The sequence below is a fragment of the Micropterus salmoides genome, unplaced genomic scaffold (genome assembly GCF_014851395.1).
Source record: "Micropterus salmoides isolate LMB-PRFRI ecotype aquatic unplaced genomic scaffold, ASM1485139v1 Ms_hic_scaffold_16, whole genome shotgun sequence".
NCBI lineage: Eukaryota > Metazoa > Chordata > Actinopteri > Centrarchiformes > Centrarchidae > Micropterus > Micropterus salmoides.
In genome coordinates, this window is record NW_024040707.1 from 8,424,263 (window position 1) to 8,443,197 (window position 18,935).

Consider the following 18,935-nt stretch of genomic DNA (forward strand, 5'->3'; position numbering starts at 1 on the left):
GCAATAATAAGTTGTTGCAAATTGGGCTCTGAGTTCACTGAAACACTGTGGACAGCGAGTTGACCTTGAACTCTATCTATCTATCTATCTATCTATCTATCTATGTATCTATCTATCCCCTCTTACATACATAAGAATGGAAAAAGCAAACAAAAGCAAAGAAAGATGACCAATATGATGTCCTTCCCTATCCCTAACTCTCTTCATTTCCCCCCTCTTTTCACTCCGTGCCATCACACTTCTGCTGCAATGTCCCCTTCACTCTGTCTCTAAGCCCAAGCCATCTGCTGTGGACTCACACCTCTGATAGCACATTGTTCTGCAAAGCCTCTATTTCATCTTCATCCCTCTCTTTCTTTTAATTAGTAGTGTATGGTGTATGTGTATCTATCTGCCAAAGACGCTCAACAGATGGATCAACACTGAATTCGATAGGAGAATCTCAGTATTAACAGTGCCCATCCTCTCCAATCTGGGAGCTGTGGCACTTCTATCAGATCCAGACTAATTGGAAGAGAACCAAACAGTAATTGAAAGTGCAATATTGACTCGTATCTGCTTATTGCCACTGGTCTGGGCTGGTGGGCTGCATGAAATCCTTAGACTAGGTGACAGAAACACATGATTGGTTGGTGTGGATGTGGATAAAATAACATCTCACATGTACAGTCCGTGGAGTGTATATGGTGTAATACGCATCCTGTAATACAAATGTTATGACTTTACCTTGCAATGCTCCAGTCTGGTTCAATCCGTTGGACAGTGGGATCTTCTATGTACTCAAAGATGAGGCTCTCCCTGATTTGGGCGTGGTCCACGCTCACGCTGATCTGCACTGTGCTGACCCCAGACGGGGAGGGGGCAGAGTAGCACACTATCTCCGTCATGGTTCGTCTACAAGTGAAGCATGATAGGAATCATTTAAATCTGTATTAAACAGAGCAATAGGCAGAAGGAGAATTGAGGGGGTATGAGGGGGGCTTCCATCCCCTTTGTTAGTAAAATTACCAAAATGCCACGCCCTTGTTAAGCCGTCTTACCCCATCTGAACAAAATGAACCGAGTCTGAAAATGAACATCTCACCTAATAGGAATAGATGTCTGTATGAAAAGCTACATATGAGTGCAGAAATAATCTGCAAACTAAAGATACCCTTTATGCAGATTTAATTATTTTACTGTATATTCTGAACATAGGGTTTCTATTTAAAAATCACCACCTACAACAACAGGAAATATTATGTACACATTAGAAAATGCCACAAACCTTCCATTCCAAGGTAAAAAATAAATAGCACTAATTACTGCATGGGAGGAATTTGTAATACAAACCCTTAAACAAGAAAACATTTCGCATACTTGAGATCTCTATGATCCAGCCACCAATACACAGACGTGCAAATGGCCCAATGCACATAGAAGTCTAGAAAGTCAGAAAGTAGAAGGAAGGTGTGTGGGAGCAACTAAGAAAGGGAAGTAGGGATGGGTGAATTGAGATGGAAGGAGACGGTGAGAGACAAGAGCATTAAAAAAACAGGGGAGTGAGAACGGATGAACAAATTTATAGAAAGGCACACTAAGAAGTGGGTGGATGAAAAAGAAGACAGATCTATAGGAGCACCAGGTTTTCTGGAAGCTATTATTGCAGAATTTGATGCAGTAGGTCATCAAAACCTTATTAAGATTTACATAAGTTTCTGACAGAGGGAGAGAGAGAGGCTTTCCCCTGGGGGATTTCTCAGTAATATCAAGTGAAAAAAATACAACAAAGCCATGAAATATAGCAGCTTATTTAATAGGAATAATCCGCATCATCTTGGGAACAAGAGCTCTTATTTTTTGTCTTTCTTCATTTGCTCACAGCATGCCATATATCTAACATTTTCTGACAGTGATGTATGTAGCTGCTCAAAAAAGTTAAAGAAACACTGAGACTCAAAAAAATGGAATACTATATGTATATATTGCAGTAAAGACACATGTCGGTTTTTCAGATGAAAATGCAAATCCAAAAAAAAACACTCATAGATAACAAGTGCAAGCACGACAGAAAACAAATACAAAGACAAATGGTCTATAAATGCTCCTGTAGCTTTTTCTGTTTTAGTTTGAATATTTTTTCTTAATCACAGTAGGTGACAATTGTCAACACTGACAGTGAGTGGATAAATTTAACTTCCTAAAATCCACATTATAATGCAAAGTTGAACCTGTAAACTGTGAAATTCAAATTTGTGTATTTCAATTTTAGCAAATTCAACTTTATAGGCTACCAATAGCATGTTTATGGTATAAATGGATGCAGGAGGAAAGTCTCACCCAAAGAACTCGCATGTCTGGTTTCCAAACTGAACATTGACACTGCTGCCGGCGCCAAGGTTTTCTCCCATTATGGTTACTTTTGTTCCCCCAGACTCTGGACCTCTGCTAGGAGACAGACCTGTGACTGTGGGAGTCTACAAACCAGAGAGATGGAGAGAAAGAGTTGAGAGAGACTGTGAGAACAAGTTAAAGGAAGAGAGGGAAGGAGCAAAAGAAAGGACAAACAAGGAGACAGACTAAAAGATGCTATTTTCTAAGGTAAAAACAGCAGCATCTCTGTGGTACCTCTTGAAACCTTCATGTACTATCACAGATCCCCAGCAAATTACAGTTATTCATATTACCAGGCCTATGGCAGTGGAGTGAAGTGCTGGTGGGAGAAAAGAGGTTAAAACCAGGAGCTCTCAGAGTCCCTGAGAGATCCGCCTCCTGTGTGTCGTGCATTGCTGGGTTGTGTCTGAGTGAAGCTTTTTAAAGACAGTCTGAAAATAACTAGTGTTTACAGCTGCAGGCAGCTAGCCCACCATCACACAGACAGATGGAGAAATATCCAAACAGACAGCTCATCATAGAGAGAAAGACACATCGAGCAGCACACAGATACACAGGCACAAACATGTACACAGACAAGCACACACAATGCATTCTGCATTTACGCTGCCCCTTTGCCAAGTGCTCAAGTATTGCTGGCTAAAAAAAGACGGTCACACAGGGAGTATGTCTTGTTGGGAGAATTGCAGAACGCTTCTGCTGTGATGGTGTATTCTTTTTTTTAAGGTGGCCTGCAATACAAGGGAATTGCAAGTGGTGCCAATTGGATGCTCTGAGAAGTATTCTTTGAGGAATTTCATTGCTTCCCAGAATAGCAGCTGTAACACTGGTGGGAAAAAGTAGCCAAGGATTTACTACAGAGCCAAGAGCATCACACTGACAAAACTCAGCTAAGTGTGACTTCCAGGATACAGGCTAAAGCAGGTACTCTGAAAACAACAGTAGTAATTAGTGGCTGCTGTTAATTGTTAAGGGAGCGCTAATGGTGAAGGTGTGAGAGAGCGCAAATAGAAAAGTAGACTATCTGTTAGCTGCAGGCTGGGCAGACAGCAAATGACAGAGACAGGGAAATGTGTGCGTGAACGTGTGAGAATGGGGAGTAGATAATGTTTTGTGGAGTGATGCTTTCCATTTCAGCAAGTGTGTCCGTTAATTTAGTTATTAGTTATTTCTTTCTTTCTCTCCCTCTCTCTTATGACCCTCCCTAACCATATTTGATCTATTATTCCCGAACTATTGCTCACATTATTTTAACAATACCTAAAACACTGCCAGAGCTCTTAATTATATAAAACACAAATACCTCAAAGAAATCTTCCAATCTGTTATTCTTCTTTTAAGCAATGCTTTACTTAATGCAGCTTAGATAGTGGGTTGTAAAGAATACATGGATTTTCAAAATAGAATAGTACACAAGGCTATATTAATTTAACTTCATCTCAATAAAAGCAAACAGCATCTACAACCAGAGAGATGCAGAGATCATTAATGAAAACCTTGTGCTGTTAATGGAAGAATGTTATTTCCAAATTAACAGGCAAGAATACCCAGAGCTGCTTGATAACACTATCAAAAGGCACAGCAACTTGCCTGTGTGGCATATAAATGATTAACATCCCTTTTGAGTGCATGCAGCCTGTTGCAGTTGCTCCGTCGTTCGTGGACTTTCTTTTTTATATCTCATGTGTGTGATTTTTGGTCTATACGTAATTTAAACTAGACTCTCTCTAATCATGCAAGTTGAGAGAGTTTTGGCAAGCCACGGCACCGTTGCGCAGCAACTTCATGGCCGCTTTGTTTACACCCAGGACCAGCTGATCGCGATGAAGCTGACTGGGGTGCCCAGGCCCACAGACATCCCCACCGAGATCTGGAAGAGGACACACAGAGGTTGCAGAGGAGGAACGAAATGGCATGGAAAGAGAGAGGGGTCCAGACAACAGAGACTTAGGAGAAGGAGATTTAAGCCGTGTCTCCCCTCTCTCATCATGGGCAATGTGAGGTCACTGGCTAATAAGATGAACGAGCTAACAGCGTTAGCCTGGAGTCAGAGGGAGTTCCGGGAGTGTAGTTTAATGTGCTTCACGGAGACTAGGCTACACTCGGATATTCCTGACCACGTCTCCATCGACGGCTTTCAAACTTTTCAGGCCGACAGAGACTGCACCGAGAGCGGCGGGGGGCTTGCTGTTCTAGTTAACAATGTTAACAACAGACGGTGTAATCCCGGTCACATTACGGTGAAACAGAGTATCTGTAGCCCGGACACTGAACTGCTTGCTGTGGGACTCCGGCCATTATATCTGCCACGGCAAATTTCACATGCCATCGCTGTAGTTGTTTACATTCCGCCCTCTGCCAACCTGACGTCGGCGTGTAACGTCATCCACACCTGCTGAACTCCAGACTCAACACACAAGTGCCCTCATAGTGATCTCGGGTGACTTCAAACACGTCACCATGACCCCCACACTTACTAACTTCACCCAGTATGTGAGCTGCCATACTAGAGAGGAGAGGACCCTGGAACTGCTGTATGTTAACGTTAAGGATGCATACAGCTCTTCCCCCCTCCCCCCACTGGGCAGGTCAGACCACAACCTGGTTCACATCAATTCCCTGCTATGTGCCTCTGGTGAAAAGGCAGCCTGCGACCACAAGGGCGGTGAGGAGATGGTCGGAGGAGGCCTATGAGACACTTCAAGGATGTTTTGAGGTGACAGACTGGGATGCACTCTGTGAGCCACATGGAGAGGACATAGATGGGCTTACTGAGTGTATCTCAGATTACATCAACTTCTGTGTGGACTGCACTGAACCAGCAAAGACTGCCCATTGTTACCCAAACAACAAACCGTGGGTAACAAGGGACATCAAGGACATCCTGAATGCTAAGAGGAGGGCTTTCAGATATGGTAATAGGGAGGAGGTGAGGGCCATTCAGAGGGGACCTGAAGGAAAAGATCAGGGAAGCTAAGGAGAAGTACAGGAGGAAGCTGGAGCGTAAACTCCAGCAGAACAACATGAGGGAGGTCTGGAGTGGCATGAGGAACATCACTGGCTTCAGACCAACTGGCAGAAGAGGAGTTGAAGGCAGCTTGGACAGGGCCAACCAACTTAAACTGTTCTTTAACAGATTTGACTCAATGGCTCCCGCCCATCCCCCCACTAACTCAGCTGCTGTCTCACCTCTAATGGTGCTTTCAGACCAAAAGCGAAGCGAGCGTTCGGGGCGGTGAGTTTACATACAAAGTCAATGCAAAGACGCGTAGAGCTGCAATTTCCTGTCGGGCGATGCGAAGGCGAAGCGAAGGCAACGCGAAGAAATTCGCATGATGCTGAGTCGCGATAGCCTATCAACGTTGAGATTGTCCGTACGTCACTGACAGCTTCAGAGCGTTGTGTGGAGAGGGCCAGGCAGAGCGGGGGATTGAAAATCTGCTGGCCGGCTGAGAGCTGCTAAACTTGGGCTAGAGGAGCTTTCGGACAAATAAACACCCGTGGTCGGACTGGACTTTACTCGCAACTACGCCGTTTGCTTGAGGGAGGAGCTCGGAGTAAACTGCTTTTATTAAATAAGCTTTTTACTTTAGTTTATAGGATTACAACGTTGATTTATCTTCACTCGAGCTTCTCAGCAGCTAGATTCTGTGCACATCCGGTTCCAGTGTTGTTAGCGTCGTTTGGCACTACTTCATATTTATATAAAAACCGGACAAAACTGGACATTTCTGGGAGAAAAGAAAGTGAGGAGGTTGAACTACCTGGTGAGTTAAGAAAACATGTGTATGTAACTTTAGTCCAGCTATCGTCGTACTTACCAAGTTAGCATAGCATAGCCCTGATCGATCCGAACTCCATTCAAAAAACAAACATTTTAGAAGTTGTTCTCCTGCTGTCTTGCTGACAGACCTGACAAAGCATGAATTCATATGTTTAACAAAACTGCATCATATTGTAGTTATTTCAGCATACGTTTGATCCGTTCATTGCTATTTAATCAGAGCAAAATGTTTACTTTGGGTTCATACAGCTGTAGTAATGGCAAGTTGTGTTTATTAACGTTATCGCGTTAAAATCCAGAGAGGGTGACCCGCGACCGAAAGGAGCTCGTAATGCCTTTAGGCATGAACGTCGGGTTAGGGCGCAGTATAACCAAGCTGCCGTCGCCCTGAATCCTGGAGCCACAGAGAGGGCAGCCAGATCGCTGACCCTCTTGGCTGATGTCAGAGCCAGGAGCAAGGCGACCTTAGCCAAAAGGAATCTCGGGTCCGCCGTCTCCAAAGGCTCAAATGGGGTTTGGGTTAACGCGCGTGAAACCAGCACCAAATCCCACTGTGGGGCAACATGCCGCGTCACCGGCCTGCGCCTTTGCACCCCTCTAAGGAAGCGCTTCACCAGGGGGTGGGAGAGCACAGTCCTGTCCCCGAAGCCCTCGTGACAGGATGAAATGGCGGCAGTGTAGGTTTTAACCGTACTGAACGCCAGCCCCCTGTCCATGAGCAGCTGGAGGAACAAAAGCACCGCCGGCAGCGGACAGGCGACCGAATCCGTCCCCTGGTCCAGACCCAGCGCTAGAAAGCCGACCATTTAGAGGAGTAAGAGGACTGAGTGGAGGCCCTTCTCGACTCTTGGATGGTGCGAACCACCTCACGGGAGAGATCTAAGCCCTCCAGGCGTTACTTCTCAGCGCCCAGACCCAGAGAGGCTGGTCGAGGAGTGGGTAACTCCTGATCGTACCCCCTGCCTGAGAGAGCGCGTCCCCGCCTGAGAGAGCGCGTCCCCGTCAGCGGCTCCACGGCTGCCCCGCCAGCAGCCGCTGGAGACAGGGAATCAAGGACACGCTGGTGCGCTCCGGGGCCACCAGAATCACCGCCAAATATGAAAACTGCAGGCGATCCACGAGGTGCGGGATCAGCCGCACCGGCGGGAAGGCATACAGCAGCCAGGGAGGCCAAAGGGGGTGAGTGAAGGCGTCCACTCCCAGCGGGGGGCCGTCCCGCGGGCTCAGTGAAAACCAAAGGGTGAACTTAGCGGGGCCACCAGATCGGGATGGAGACGCCACTCGTCTGGGCGAGGTCCTCCCCTCAACATGATGTCCACCCCTCTGTTCAGCACGGCAGGGATGTATTCTGCTCTGATGGAGAGCAGGTGAGTGCGTGCCCACAGGAGCAGCCGCCTGCCCAGACCCAGTAGCTGCGCCGAGCGCACCCTACCCTGGCGGTTTATGTAGGCAGCCGCGGCCCTGTTGTCGGCGCGGACCAGCACGTGCTGGTCCCTTAGCAGAGGGGAGAAGTGTTGGATCACCCTCCACACCGTGAGAAGCTCCAGCACGTTTAGGTGGAGAGGCCTGCGGCCCTGCCACAGACAGCACACCAGGTCCTGCCCCAGCCCATCAGGGAGGCGTCTGTGAAGATGTGGGACGTGACCCCGCCCAGGGGAACCCCGACCGAGAGAGAGAGAGGGGGTCCCGCCAGTAGGCCAGATCCGGGGCTATAGACAGGGGAATGGAGACGTAGTGCCGTCCCTGTCTCACCGGGTCGACACGCAGGCGGATGAACCACCGCTGCAACCTCCTCATGTGGAGAAGGCCCAGGGGAACCACCACGTGAGCCGCCGACAGGCGAACTGCAGCCTGTGATCCCAGCGGATCAGGCTGTTCATCCATCTGTGCATCGATCAGGAAATGAGCCACTCCGAGTAGTGTCTCTGAAAGTGGTCGGACCTGCTGATGAGGCGCCCTGGTGGCCCTGAAGGGAAGCCACTCTGCTGCCCTTGCCGCTGTCACGGTTCGGGGGGGTGCCCAGCCATGACCCATGGGGGAGGGGACCCCTCAAAGGGCGGGGATGCTGGCCGTGGGGGGGCCTGGCAGGCAGCAACCTCCGTGTTCCACCGAACAGGAGAGCTTAGCACCTGGCGGGGAAGGGAGGGTCACGGGCGCCAGCACATGCAGGAGGGAGCACCTCCCTGCGTGGCGGGCATGTGCGAGCCAGTACTCGCTCCACCCCCCCCCCCCCAGGCGTCCCCCCTCTTTTCTCTTTGGGTGTCCTCCCATGTGTGGCGGAAGGGACCACACGAGGTAGTGTAGTCGCCCTCGCGGGTCCCCTGCTGTACCGCATCCCCGTTGGGGGGAGGGAAGCAGAGGCAGACACAGTCGACGGGGCATGAGGTGGGGCAGCCACACCCGTGAGCCTGTAACCATGCTGCTCCCCCGACGAGGGGGGAGGGCCACGCCGCTCGCCCGGCAAGGGAAGAGGGCGGGGGAGGCATACATGTGGGCTCAGGCCAGCCACCTGACCATGTCAGGGAGGGGGGCAAGGGGAGAGAGGATGTGCAGCTTTGCAGCAAGCAAAGGGGGCGCCGTTTGTGCGTAATGTGTGGACCAGCGATAGGATAACACTACACGCAGGGTTGTGTGTAGTGTATCCTGTCACAGCTCATTTGACACAGCCTGGCTTCTGTGAACCAAGGGGGAGCCCCTGGACGCACAGAAGGACCTTGCTGTTGATGCCGTGATTATGCACGAGCTCGCAGCTGGGCAATGCCGGGGGAACGTGCATAATGTCAACAGCATCAAACACTGCCCGGCCGATTTCTTCGTCAGAAAAACAAGCATTTGTTCAACAACTTCCACAAAAGGAGCAACAAGATTTCACACAGCTCTTTTTCGACCCATAGCTTACCAGTGGTCCGCTCTGACCGGCGAGGGTCAGCCAGCAGCAATGAAACTGGTTGCAAGATGTCATTAGCCACAGCTAAAGTGGAGCAACATGGGCACATGGGGTCCTCGCAGCGGGGACGGAAATCACCCAGCACGATGTAGCCCGTGTGGCAGACGCTGCGGCGACTCGCCGCGTTCTGGCCGGCTTGCTGGAAGACATCGTTCTTCTTGTTTTTTGGCTGGAAAGTCTTTGCTCTTTAGACAATCTTCTGCTCTTAGACAAATCTTCTGCTCTTTAGACAGCTCAGTGCGGAAGAAAAACGGAAGCCGAAGGCTGGGTCTCACCGTTGTGTATATATACAAGGTGCGGACGTAGGAGAGGCCCACGCTGTGAGTGGGTGTAGACTAAAATCCTCAGTGCCGCGCAGGCGAGCGGAAGGGGTAAACCCAATAGCAATAGCCTTAGAGGGTGAAGCCTATACGAAATAGAACACCTCAAACACCTCCAACCCCACTACTCCCCCCCCCACCCTCCTGTGAGACACCAACCCCCCCTCCTCTGGCTCTCAGGTTAACAGCTCTCATCAGCCTGACAACTCCTCCTCTCCTCCTCCCCCACCTGTAACCTCTGTGTGCCTCACTGCTGACCAGGTGAGAAGACAGCTGAGGAGACTCCACTCCAACAAGGCTGCAGACTCTGACGGTGTCCGTCCCGGTGTGCTCAAAGCCTGTGCCCCCCAGCTATGTGGAGTCCTTCACCACGTCTTCAACCTGAGCCTGAGTCTCCATAGGGTCCCTGTGCTGTGGAAGACATCTTGCCTCGTTCCTGTGCCAAAGACGCCACGTTCCAGTGACTCCAAGGACTACAGACCTGTGGCACTGACCTCCCACATCATGAAGACCCTGGAGAGACTGGTTCTGGATCAGCTGCGGCCCATGGTCAGCCCTTTTCTGGACCCACTCCAGTTCGCCTACCAGCCCCGACTGGGAGTTGAGGATGCCATCATCTTCCTGCTCAACTGCATCTACGCCCACCTGGACAAGCCAGCGAGCACTGTGAGGGTCATGTTTTTTGACTTCTCCAGTGCATTCAACACCATCCGGCCGGCCCTGCTGGGTGAGAAGCTCACAGCGATGCAGGTGGATGCCCCCCTCGTGTCCTGGATTGTTGACTACCTGACTGACAGACCACAGTATGTGGCCTGCAACACTGTGTGTCAGACATCGTGGTCAGCAACACCGGGGCCCCGCAGGGGACGGTCATCTCTCCCTTCCTCTTCACCATCTACACCACAGACTTCAACTACCACACAGAGTCCTGTCACCTCCAGAAGTTTTCTGACTGATGCTGTGGTTGGATGTATCAGCAAGAGTGATGAGGCTGACTACAGAGCTGTGTACAGTGCTATCCTGTTTGCTGTTGCATGCTGGGGCAGCAGGTTGAGGGTAGCGGATGCTAACAGACTCAACCAACTGATCCGCAAGGCCAGTGACGTTGTGGGGGTGGAGCCGGACTCTTTGTCGGTGGTGTCAGAGAGTAGGATCTTGTACAAACCACATGTCATCTTGGACAATGTCTCCCACCCGCTCCATGACTTGCTGCTCAAACACAGGAGCACTTTCAGTGCAAAACTCATTCCCCCAAAATGCACCACAGAGCATCACAGGAAGTCATTCCTGGCTGTGGCCATCAAACTTTATAACTCCTCCCTTTAAGTATCTGACACAGTTATTAAACTAGACCTCATTATCTATTTTCTGTCCAATATTACCTGTTTAATAATTACTGTGCAATATTCTCCGCTGCTATTTATTCACTAGTCCTTTTTGGTTCACCATAATAATTCTTAATAATGTAAATATTGTACATACCCACACACCTTTATATTTGTCTTTATATTTTACTATATATTATACTATACTATGTATACTCTTTATCTATCTACCTTTGACAAGTGTGCAAAAGAATTTCCCCTCGGGGATCAATAAAGTATTTCTGATTCTGATTAATTAACTATTTTGCATCACTTTAATGTAGCTCTTTTTTCTCATACTGAGTACAGCACACATATTTTGCAGGCATTACCACAAAGGAGTAGAGTTGCGATGAGACAGCCCTGAGTTCTGGTCTGCACTCTCCAACACACAGCTGGACTGGACCAGGTCTACTGTCAGCAGAAGCTGGATCCATCTCACATACAATCCTGCCAAAGACACAAAGTAAAATCACTGTACATAATAAAAATGAGTTTTATTAAAAGCAAAATGACTCAGCTATTTGTGAAATCTCATCTGGACTGGAGAGATTTCAATCTTTCTTAAAAATGACTCAGAAATTATCTATATGTTTAAATGCTTGAGCAAAGTTAGGAGAAAGTAATCAAAACACTTCTCTACTTGATATCGATTTATCTTCCACTTTTAATGCAATCTTCTATTGTTGTCTCACTCATTTCATTACAGGACACATCCAGACATCGACCAGGACCCCCTCGATGACAGTCTTTAAATGAGACCAGTGCTCCTCCTCCCTTGGCACTCCAACACACCCAATGTGAGAGATGTAAATATCCCACCAACAACCAGGCAGCTGACAGTGCTGGTGCTGTGCCAGTGCGGTACGTCTAATCTAAATCACGCAGCAGGATCAATACTTCTTTATCATGCCATGTGATCAGGTGTCACCCAACGCTGCAGGTGACTCGATCAAATGACATAATAAAACGAGGACGTCTATTGATCGGTAGTTCCAGGGAGTAATAAAGTGCAAGAAGCAATCTTGGTGTGGAAAGAGAGATAGAATATGTGACGAGGCGGATGGCAGGGGCAGGCTGGAGTGGAGCAGATGAAGCAGAGCAGACGTATTATTTCTCCAGCGCTGACCATCTGAATTATAACAAATTACCCTTGGAGCTTGTTGGATGAACTATATGGAAGACAATGGCTAAAGGAGCATTTACTCACTGACAGAACTGATATTTTCTTCTCACTAGAGACTCACTTGTTTCCCCACCTGAAGCCCTACAGTACTGGTCCTTTGTGAAGCTGCATATTTATGTAAATATGTTTGGCTTTTCAAAATTGAACTTTGAATTGTATGTTCTTGGTCTCATCAAGACACCTGTTCTTTCTGTAAAAACCTGAGGGTTACTTTTAAAGTAAAAAGTAAAAATTCTTACTAATAAGGACTCAATTTGGCCAGTACAAAAATGCTGAAGAGTAGCATCATCCCTCAGAAAAATGTAGTTTCTGAATGCTGAAAAACACAAAAGTTGAGACTTTTTCTTCAAAGCAGGAATGGCTTTCACACACTCCTCTGAAGTAGTAACATAAAAGACACATAAATATGTATGCTTTTTTCTTTTTTGTCCGATCCAGTCAAGTCCACCATAGGAAGCCTGGTGACTGATTTAAGACTCGAAACAAAAAGCAACAGTCAGATAAGGACATGCATATAATGAATCTAGAGCCAATATGTCCCCAAAAGGCTCTGAATAAAAGTCTGGCTCAGAACATTCTCATGAAGACTCCAGCTCCTTCGAAGTTAGAGTAAAGAGGTCATAGGTTAGTTTTTTAATTTTGCTCAGTCTATTTTTTTACTTGCCATATAAATGAATTCCCTAGCTTGTCCTCAATTGGATTAAAGGGCTGTCAGATCAGTGCGCTGCTGACAAATTGTCCCCTACAGCCAAGTGGCACATTGAGAATTTTAATTACAACTGCCCAGTAAAGAGCTAGGAGCTACAGACATACTGTATGTCATCCACACTATTCATAAGTTGTCGTTGTATTTTTCAAATGCCACCAAAAGTGGGAAACACCGCAGATTTAATTATCAAAATAACCACTAAGTTAGTAGCAATTGTGAAAGCACATTTATGTGTGAGTATATGTGTGTGACACAAGTATTGTAACAGCACTGAAGACTGAAAGTATATGAGTTACAGCAATAGTGCAGTGCTGAGCTGTTCTCTTTCTGAGGGCAGAACTAGGCCAAGGAAAGAATTAAGGTTAAAGGCTCCTCTGAGAGCCATGACTGTGATAGCCTGTGTATGTATGTCAGCCGTGCCTCAGTGTGCTATACATTTAAAACTTTACACTATTCTCTAACTTTTGTCAGTTTGTCATCACTAAAAAACTCTCAAGATTATTATTTTATTTATATTTATATATACACAAAATATTTCTATAGGGATATGTGATGTCTGTGGTACTGAAAGACATAATGAGTTTAGAGTATCCATATATTTCCCCCCTCATAATGTATTGGTTTTCCATGGTGTAATTATTTAACATATAGTGGCTGCATAATGAGTATTTTTTTGTGCTAGCTGTATAGCAAAACTTATTATAGGATAAGATTTTTTCATAAAGAATTGCATTTCCTCCACCAACAAAGCTCAATACCCAAAGGCAATCCAACATAATCCTTATCCAAATATGTTAATATATATTTAGGGTAAAGCATTTTAGCAGTATATGTGTACATCCTTGCCTTTCCCTTGTGAGGTCTACATCACCTGGGGAGGTTAAACAACCATTAAGCACTGGGTTTTTTACTCTACACACATCTTTGTGTCTAGCCAAGGGGCAGCTAGGCAAATTGTGAAGCATGGGCAACATTTCATTAATTCAGGGTGAACGGGACAGGCTTTAACGTGATGTATGCACAGCGTGGGACAATTAGGGAGGTAAACACAAGTAAACACACACAGCTGTTATGGGATTGTTGCTGACTAGATGAGCAACAGAGAGAGAACTGGGCTAGTGTGCTGCAGGGGGAGAACAGCAATGTCAGGGCCAGACTGTCTGGACTTGCTCCAGTCTTCATTAAGAGGATGGGGAAAGCAGCTTTCGATCACAATACACGTACTGTATATTGAATATAGTTTGTTTGCTGTTACATACTGACTTACATGCTGTTAATAACTGGTTTAATGCCTGGTTATTATCATAGCTCTGTATTTCATTTGCTATCAGGAGATTTTGCAAGCAAATTGTGTTGTTTACAAATTGGGATAATTAAAAACAATTAAAAAGGTTTCATGTTGCATTGTGAACTACTTTGAGTTAACTTGATGGAATCAATTTCTTCAAAGTATTTCTGACTAATAATGCTAATGCTTGTCTTGTTTGTGTGACTTACTGTTCAGCAATGATGTAGCCATCTTGTACAGGGGTACACCTCACCCCTGCTACCTCCACATTGCCCACCATGTCCGAGAAGGCCAGACCAAGGTTCGTGCCATGGATGGTCACCCGTGTGCCTCCCTCTGGAGGTCCAGCCACTGGAGTCACCTACAGGACATAAAAGTATTAAAGTATGTTCTACTCTTCCTGGAATCATAAATCAGCACAGACTTCCATGGATGCTGAAGGGTAAATAGGCTCTTATGATCCAGGTGGCTATAAAAGCAATTAAGAACACTCCTGCGCCTGCATCCACAGCGTGTCAGAACATGCTATGAGTAATTGCGCCAAGAGTATGCTCTATTCAAAACAGTAGCAAGTTTTTTTGCTCTTCCTGTCTGATTATGGCATCACATTCATACATGCACAATCAGTGATGAAAAAGACGGTTGTAAACTTCTTCTTTCTTTTTTAAACTTTATACAACTCCTTCCTATAAACTATCCTATATAAATCCAATAAAAGCAACTTCTCAATTTAAAAAAATTAGATGGATTATTAACATTCTGGAAAGGCACCTGCTCATAATCTACTGCTGTTGCCATGGATGATAAATCTAACAAGGGTCCATATTAATGCTTAGTGCAGACCACCTACTCATGAAATACAATATGGCTGCCCAGCATGACCTTGGCACAGGGTGGCACACTGCCTTCTGTGCTGCAGAACCCTGTTGAGGCTCTGAGCTGGCCATTATCCAGCCCTTTAAACAAGAGAGGGGAAGAGGAGGAGGAGGAGAAAGGAGAAGAAAGGAGATAAAGAAAGACCAAGAGAGAAGACAATACTGTTTGGTGGACAGGGAAGAAAAGGTGATAGAAGAGAGTAAGAAAGAGGAGGGCAGTGGGGAGGAGATGACTGTCACTTTACTGTGTGAAGCTGCAAGTGCTATGTAAACAATCAATATGCTATTACTGGCCATGCAAGCAGAAGGGGAAAAAAACAGGTAGTTGTGCCCACTTGCTGAGCCGCAAAGCGTCATGTGATGGCAACCCTTCAAGTGGTGCTGTACACCCTCCTCTCCCTACCCCTGACACCCACTAGGGCATTGCGGCTTTCCTGTGGGACACCGGCATTGTAATCTAGATTCAGTGGACATTAATTGCTCTGGATGTAAAGTAAGTGTGTCACTGCACCGCCTGAGGGGTCCGAATACATGAATCTTTTAGCACTGCTTGGGCATTGGGGGGGGGGGGGGGACATAATGGCTAAATATATCCATGTCAGGCAATGGCAGCAGCTATTCGAGTAGACTTAGTGATGGTTACATAAGCAATGTAAGGGCCTGAGAGAGAACAAGACAGAGAGGAGGGGAGAGAGGGAGAGTGAAAATAGAGAGCAGAGGAAAGAGAAGGGGATTGAGAGAAGTTAGAGAGGAGAGAAAATGGGATGAGCAGCAGAGGCAATGTGGATGCCACTCTGTTCAGTCCTATCAGCCATGATGGATGACAGGTGAGGCTGGGATGGTGACAGGACAGCAGTCCTGTATCACAGACGGGCATGCTAAAAGCTTGAATGACATCCTCCTTCTACCCTTGAGGCTGAAATGGAGCCTTACCCACAGTGGACCAAACACAGTCTAATCCATGCATGAAACCCATTTGACTGAGCTCCCCATTGGCAGATAGGGCCTTGATTCATCAGTGGATCACAGAAAAACCACAAGGACTTTAAACGCCACCGATGTCTCCAGGCTGTGAGGTGTGAGAGAGGTTCTGCTCTTTGTCTCTGTGCCTGCAATTCTTCCACAAAAGAACAAAATCTATAAAGGACCCTTCTTGCACATGAGACTGTGGTTTGATTGCCTGTAAACCAGATCTTAATGAAATTTGCAGACCAGAGGGTACCCACTGCAGTCATGTACTGTAGAATCTTTAGAGGGGCGGCATCTTTATATTTCACAGCCAACATCCTCTTCTTTGAATTTCTTTCCCTTCTTTTACTTTCTGTCTTTCATCATCTTGTCTCCCTTAGGCTAGGTGACACATCCTCTCTCCTCTAAGCACCAGCTTGCTTGTTTGTCTTAACATAAAGACTTTTCAGAGGGAAGAGGAAGAGGAAGCCTCATTGGACATGCATGCACACCCTGCCACCCTTACTCCCCCTGTTCCCACCCAGTGCTGCCATGCCACGCTCTGTGTGTAATCCTTTTAGGAGCAGTGCTGCTGCCCGCCTGGTATTGTCACACTGTCAATAGAGGGTAATTCCCAACAAACAGCCAGTCAGCTTGCACATCGCACTCCCCGCTCCCACTCCTGCACTTTCTGTAGCATAATCTATTTCTCCAGCTCAGGGGATCAGAGTATTGGACACTTACCACCACAGTGTCCTTATATATTCTTCAGGCATTGGCAATAACCACAGAAAGACTAAAGAGTGCTGAGATACATTAAGAATAGGTGAATTTTAATCCACAATAAAGGAATTTCCAGAAAAGAAAGGAACTCTTTTGGGAAGATTACCTGCTAGTTTGAGTAATAATAGAAAAACTATGGAGACAGAGAGAAATGGCCGTCAATGTGAACAGCCTGAGGATGTCTGTTAGTGCAGTGTTGACTTATTCAGCTGAAGTAATGGTGGGGAAAGTTGTGCTGATGCAGCCAAGGCTAAACTCAATACATACAGCAGAGCACTACACTGCCCCAGCTGCCTTCAGGCTATGCAAGCCTAGCATGTCACTGTAATTACGGTAGCTGACCGAGCTGAATGGCATTCTCCAAGACAATTCAGAGCTAAAAATGTTCACCCCATCTACAGTTAAAATACACAATGTCAGCACTTTTAGCATTTATTCTTTATTATCAACCTTTAACATAGACATTTATTACAACAGGATTTTATGTCCTTTTATGTCCCCCAGAATTACACTACATGACAGTAGATGGATTTCTATTCTTGCCATCGCTGGAAATTTTGCTTTTGAAATTAAATAGCCCTTGATACAATTTAGGAGCTTGCAGCAAATCTCTTTGTCTTTGGACTCTGCTCAGACTAATTCGAGCATGTCACATTTAATTGTGAGTAGTATTTAATGGGCTTGATAAAACCCCACTGATCACTTGTTCCCGAACAAACTACATCCTAAATACTTTATGGGGTCTTAAATGTCTTGTAGTCAGCCAAGAGATACATGTTGTGATGAAAAGGAGTTTTTAGTGTGTAAAGGGGAGAAAACAAGAGACAAAATGATGGGATAAGGATGTGTATTTGTGGAAGACTAAGATTTCCTCATTGGGTATACTGATGTTGTGTGTTTGTGTGAACAGGCCACTTTAGCAGTTAGCAAGTTGTAAATGTGTGTGGTATGTGTGCAATTTACAGTATCTAGTCTGGCTCAAGACTTACTTTACAGTGGCACATTGTTTGTTCTTTCTTCTATTAGCTGCTTTAATGAAGGGACACATATAGAACAGCATCTCTCTCAGGATTACAGTAGTGAGGAGTGTTCAATGTACTAAGATGCTGACTGACAGGCCCATCATCCATGTAGTGTTCAAAATATCAACAAAAAGCTTGGGAAAACTGTGAGAAGGAGAAAGAGAGGTATTTTTCCTACTCTAAGGCAACAGCTAGATGTTTATATTCACTGTCACTGGGAGGCAGGGAAGCCTATTTGCTGTACTGTAAACTCATAAAGAAGCCACGGCCAAAGCCTATTGAAGAGATGCCTTTCATATGCCTATCAACTCCCAGCTTCATTTGATGTCGTTCCCTCTGCTGTTAGCAGGGGCTTACAACTCTTCAATATTAATGGCCCATGGTGGGAGGCACCATGGCACTTAATAGAAACATTAATTATTCAAAAGGCCTATCTTGTGGTAGGCACATCTACTAATGTGCTAGTATGTATACAAATCAGCTCATGATTGGGGCTTTGGTGCATACAATCAAAACCAAATTTATTAATAAATTCATCCCACCAGGGGGATGTCTGCTTCTTAAAGAAACTGTAATCACTGAGAGATGAAGGGGGTAGGGCACGGCACAAACACTGACTTCATGAGCAATGAAGAGGAGAAAGACTGGTGTGTCTGTGTGTATCTGAAGGACAGGCTCATGTGAATCCTCGAAATTAAAGCAGAGTTGGTTTTGCCACCTACTGTCGTGAAAAGCCCACACGGGCTCCATTTCCCTCTCCTCTTTCCCCCTTTCGTGCTTCCCACCTTTTCATGGTTCGGTTCCTCTGCTCTGTCCTTTGTTTTCTCTGTTGCCTCGCTTCACCCCACTCAAACCCTGCATACTCTCCTTGCTCTCATTCACAGTTTTCTCCAGAAGGTAAAGGGAAAATTCACCCTGCAACATTCTAATATACCATGAGTCAGTCAGGAATTATTTATAATTATTTTATTATATTTGTGTGCTAATAGCTTCTTTTTTTTTTTTTTACCAGAATGCCTTTTGACTGCTCCTTTGCAACATTAAATGCATTGCTTTAATCCTTGGCTTACACACTGTATGTAGTTGGAAAAAGCTTTGGCAATATGTTTTTCCATTCAAGAAAACATCTCTTGCTCATAATCTGAGACCTTGCAGCTGCTGTAGATGGAGACATTGATGTGTCTTTGCCTTCGATATATAATGGATTTCTGCCTGATTGTTGACCATGAGCAAGCCTGTAAGCCCTTACTATGAGTGTGAAAAACTGACACACAAACCTGATGTTCTCAGTAGATATTTGAGATAGTTGAAATGTTGTAGCTCCTCTGAAAATATC

At 46.0% G+C, this 18,935-nt stretch overlaps 1 protein-coding gene across 1 annotated transcript in view; it reads right to left on the bottom strand.

Annotated features, from left to right (window-relative positions):
- plxna2 (plexin A2) overlaps positions 1-18,935 on the bottom strand; it is a 178,383-nt gene that overhangs the window by 41,177 nt on the left and 118,271 nt on the right. Inside the window, exons 13-16 of the mRNA XM_038722831.1 lie at positions 14,181-14,332; positions 11,121-11,238; positions 2,320-2,456; positions 727-894 (exon numbers count right to left, since the gene is read on the bottom strand). Coding sequence (XP_038578759.1) covers positions 727-894; positions 2,320-2,456; positions 11,121-11,238; positions 14,181-14,332 — 575 coding nt within the window. The remainder of the gene's footprint in view (positions 1-726; positions 895-2,319; positions 2,457-11,120; positions 11,239-14,180; positions 14,333-18,935) is intronic.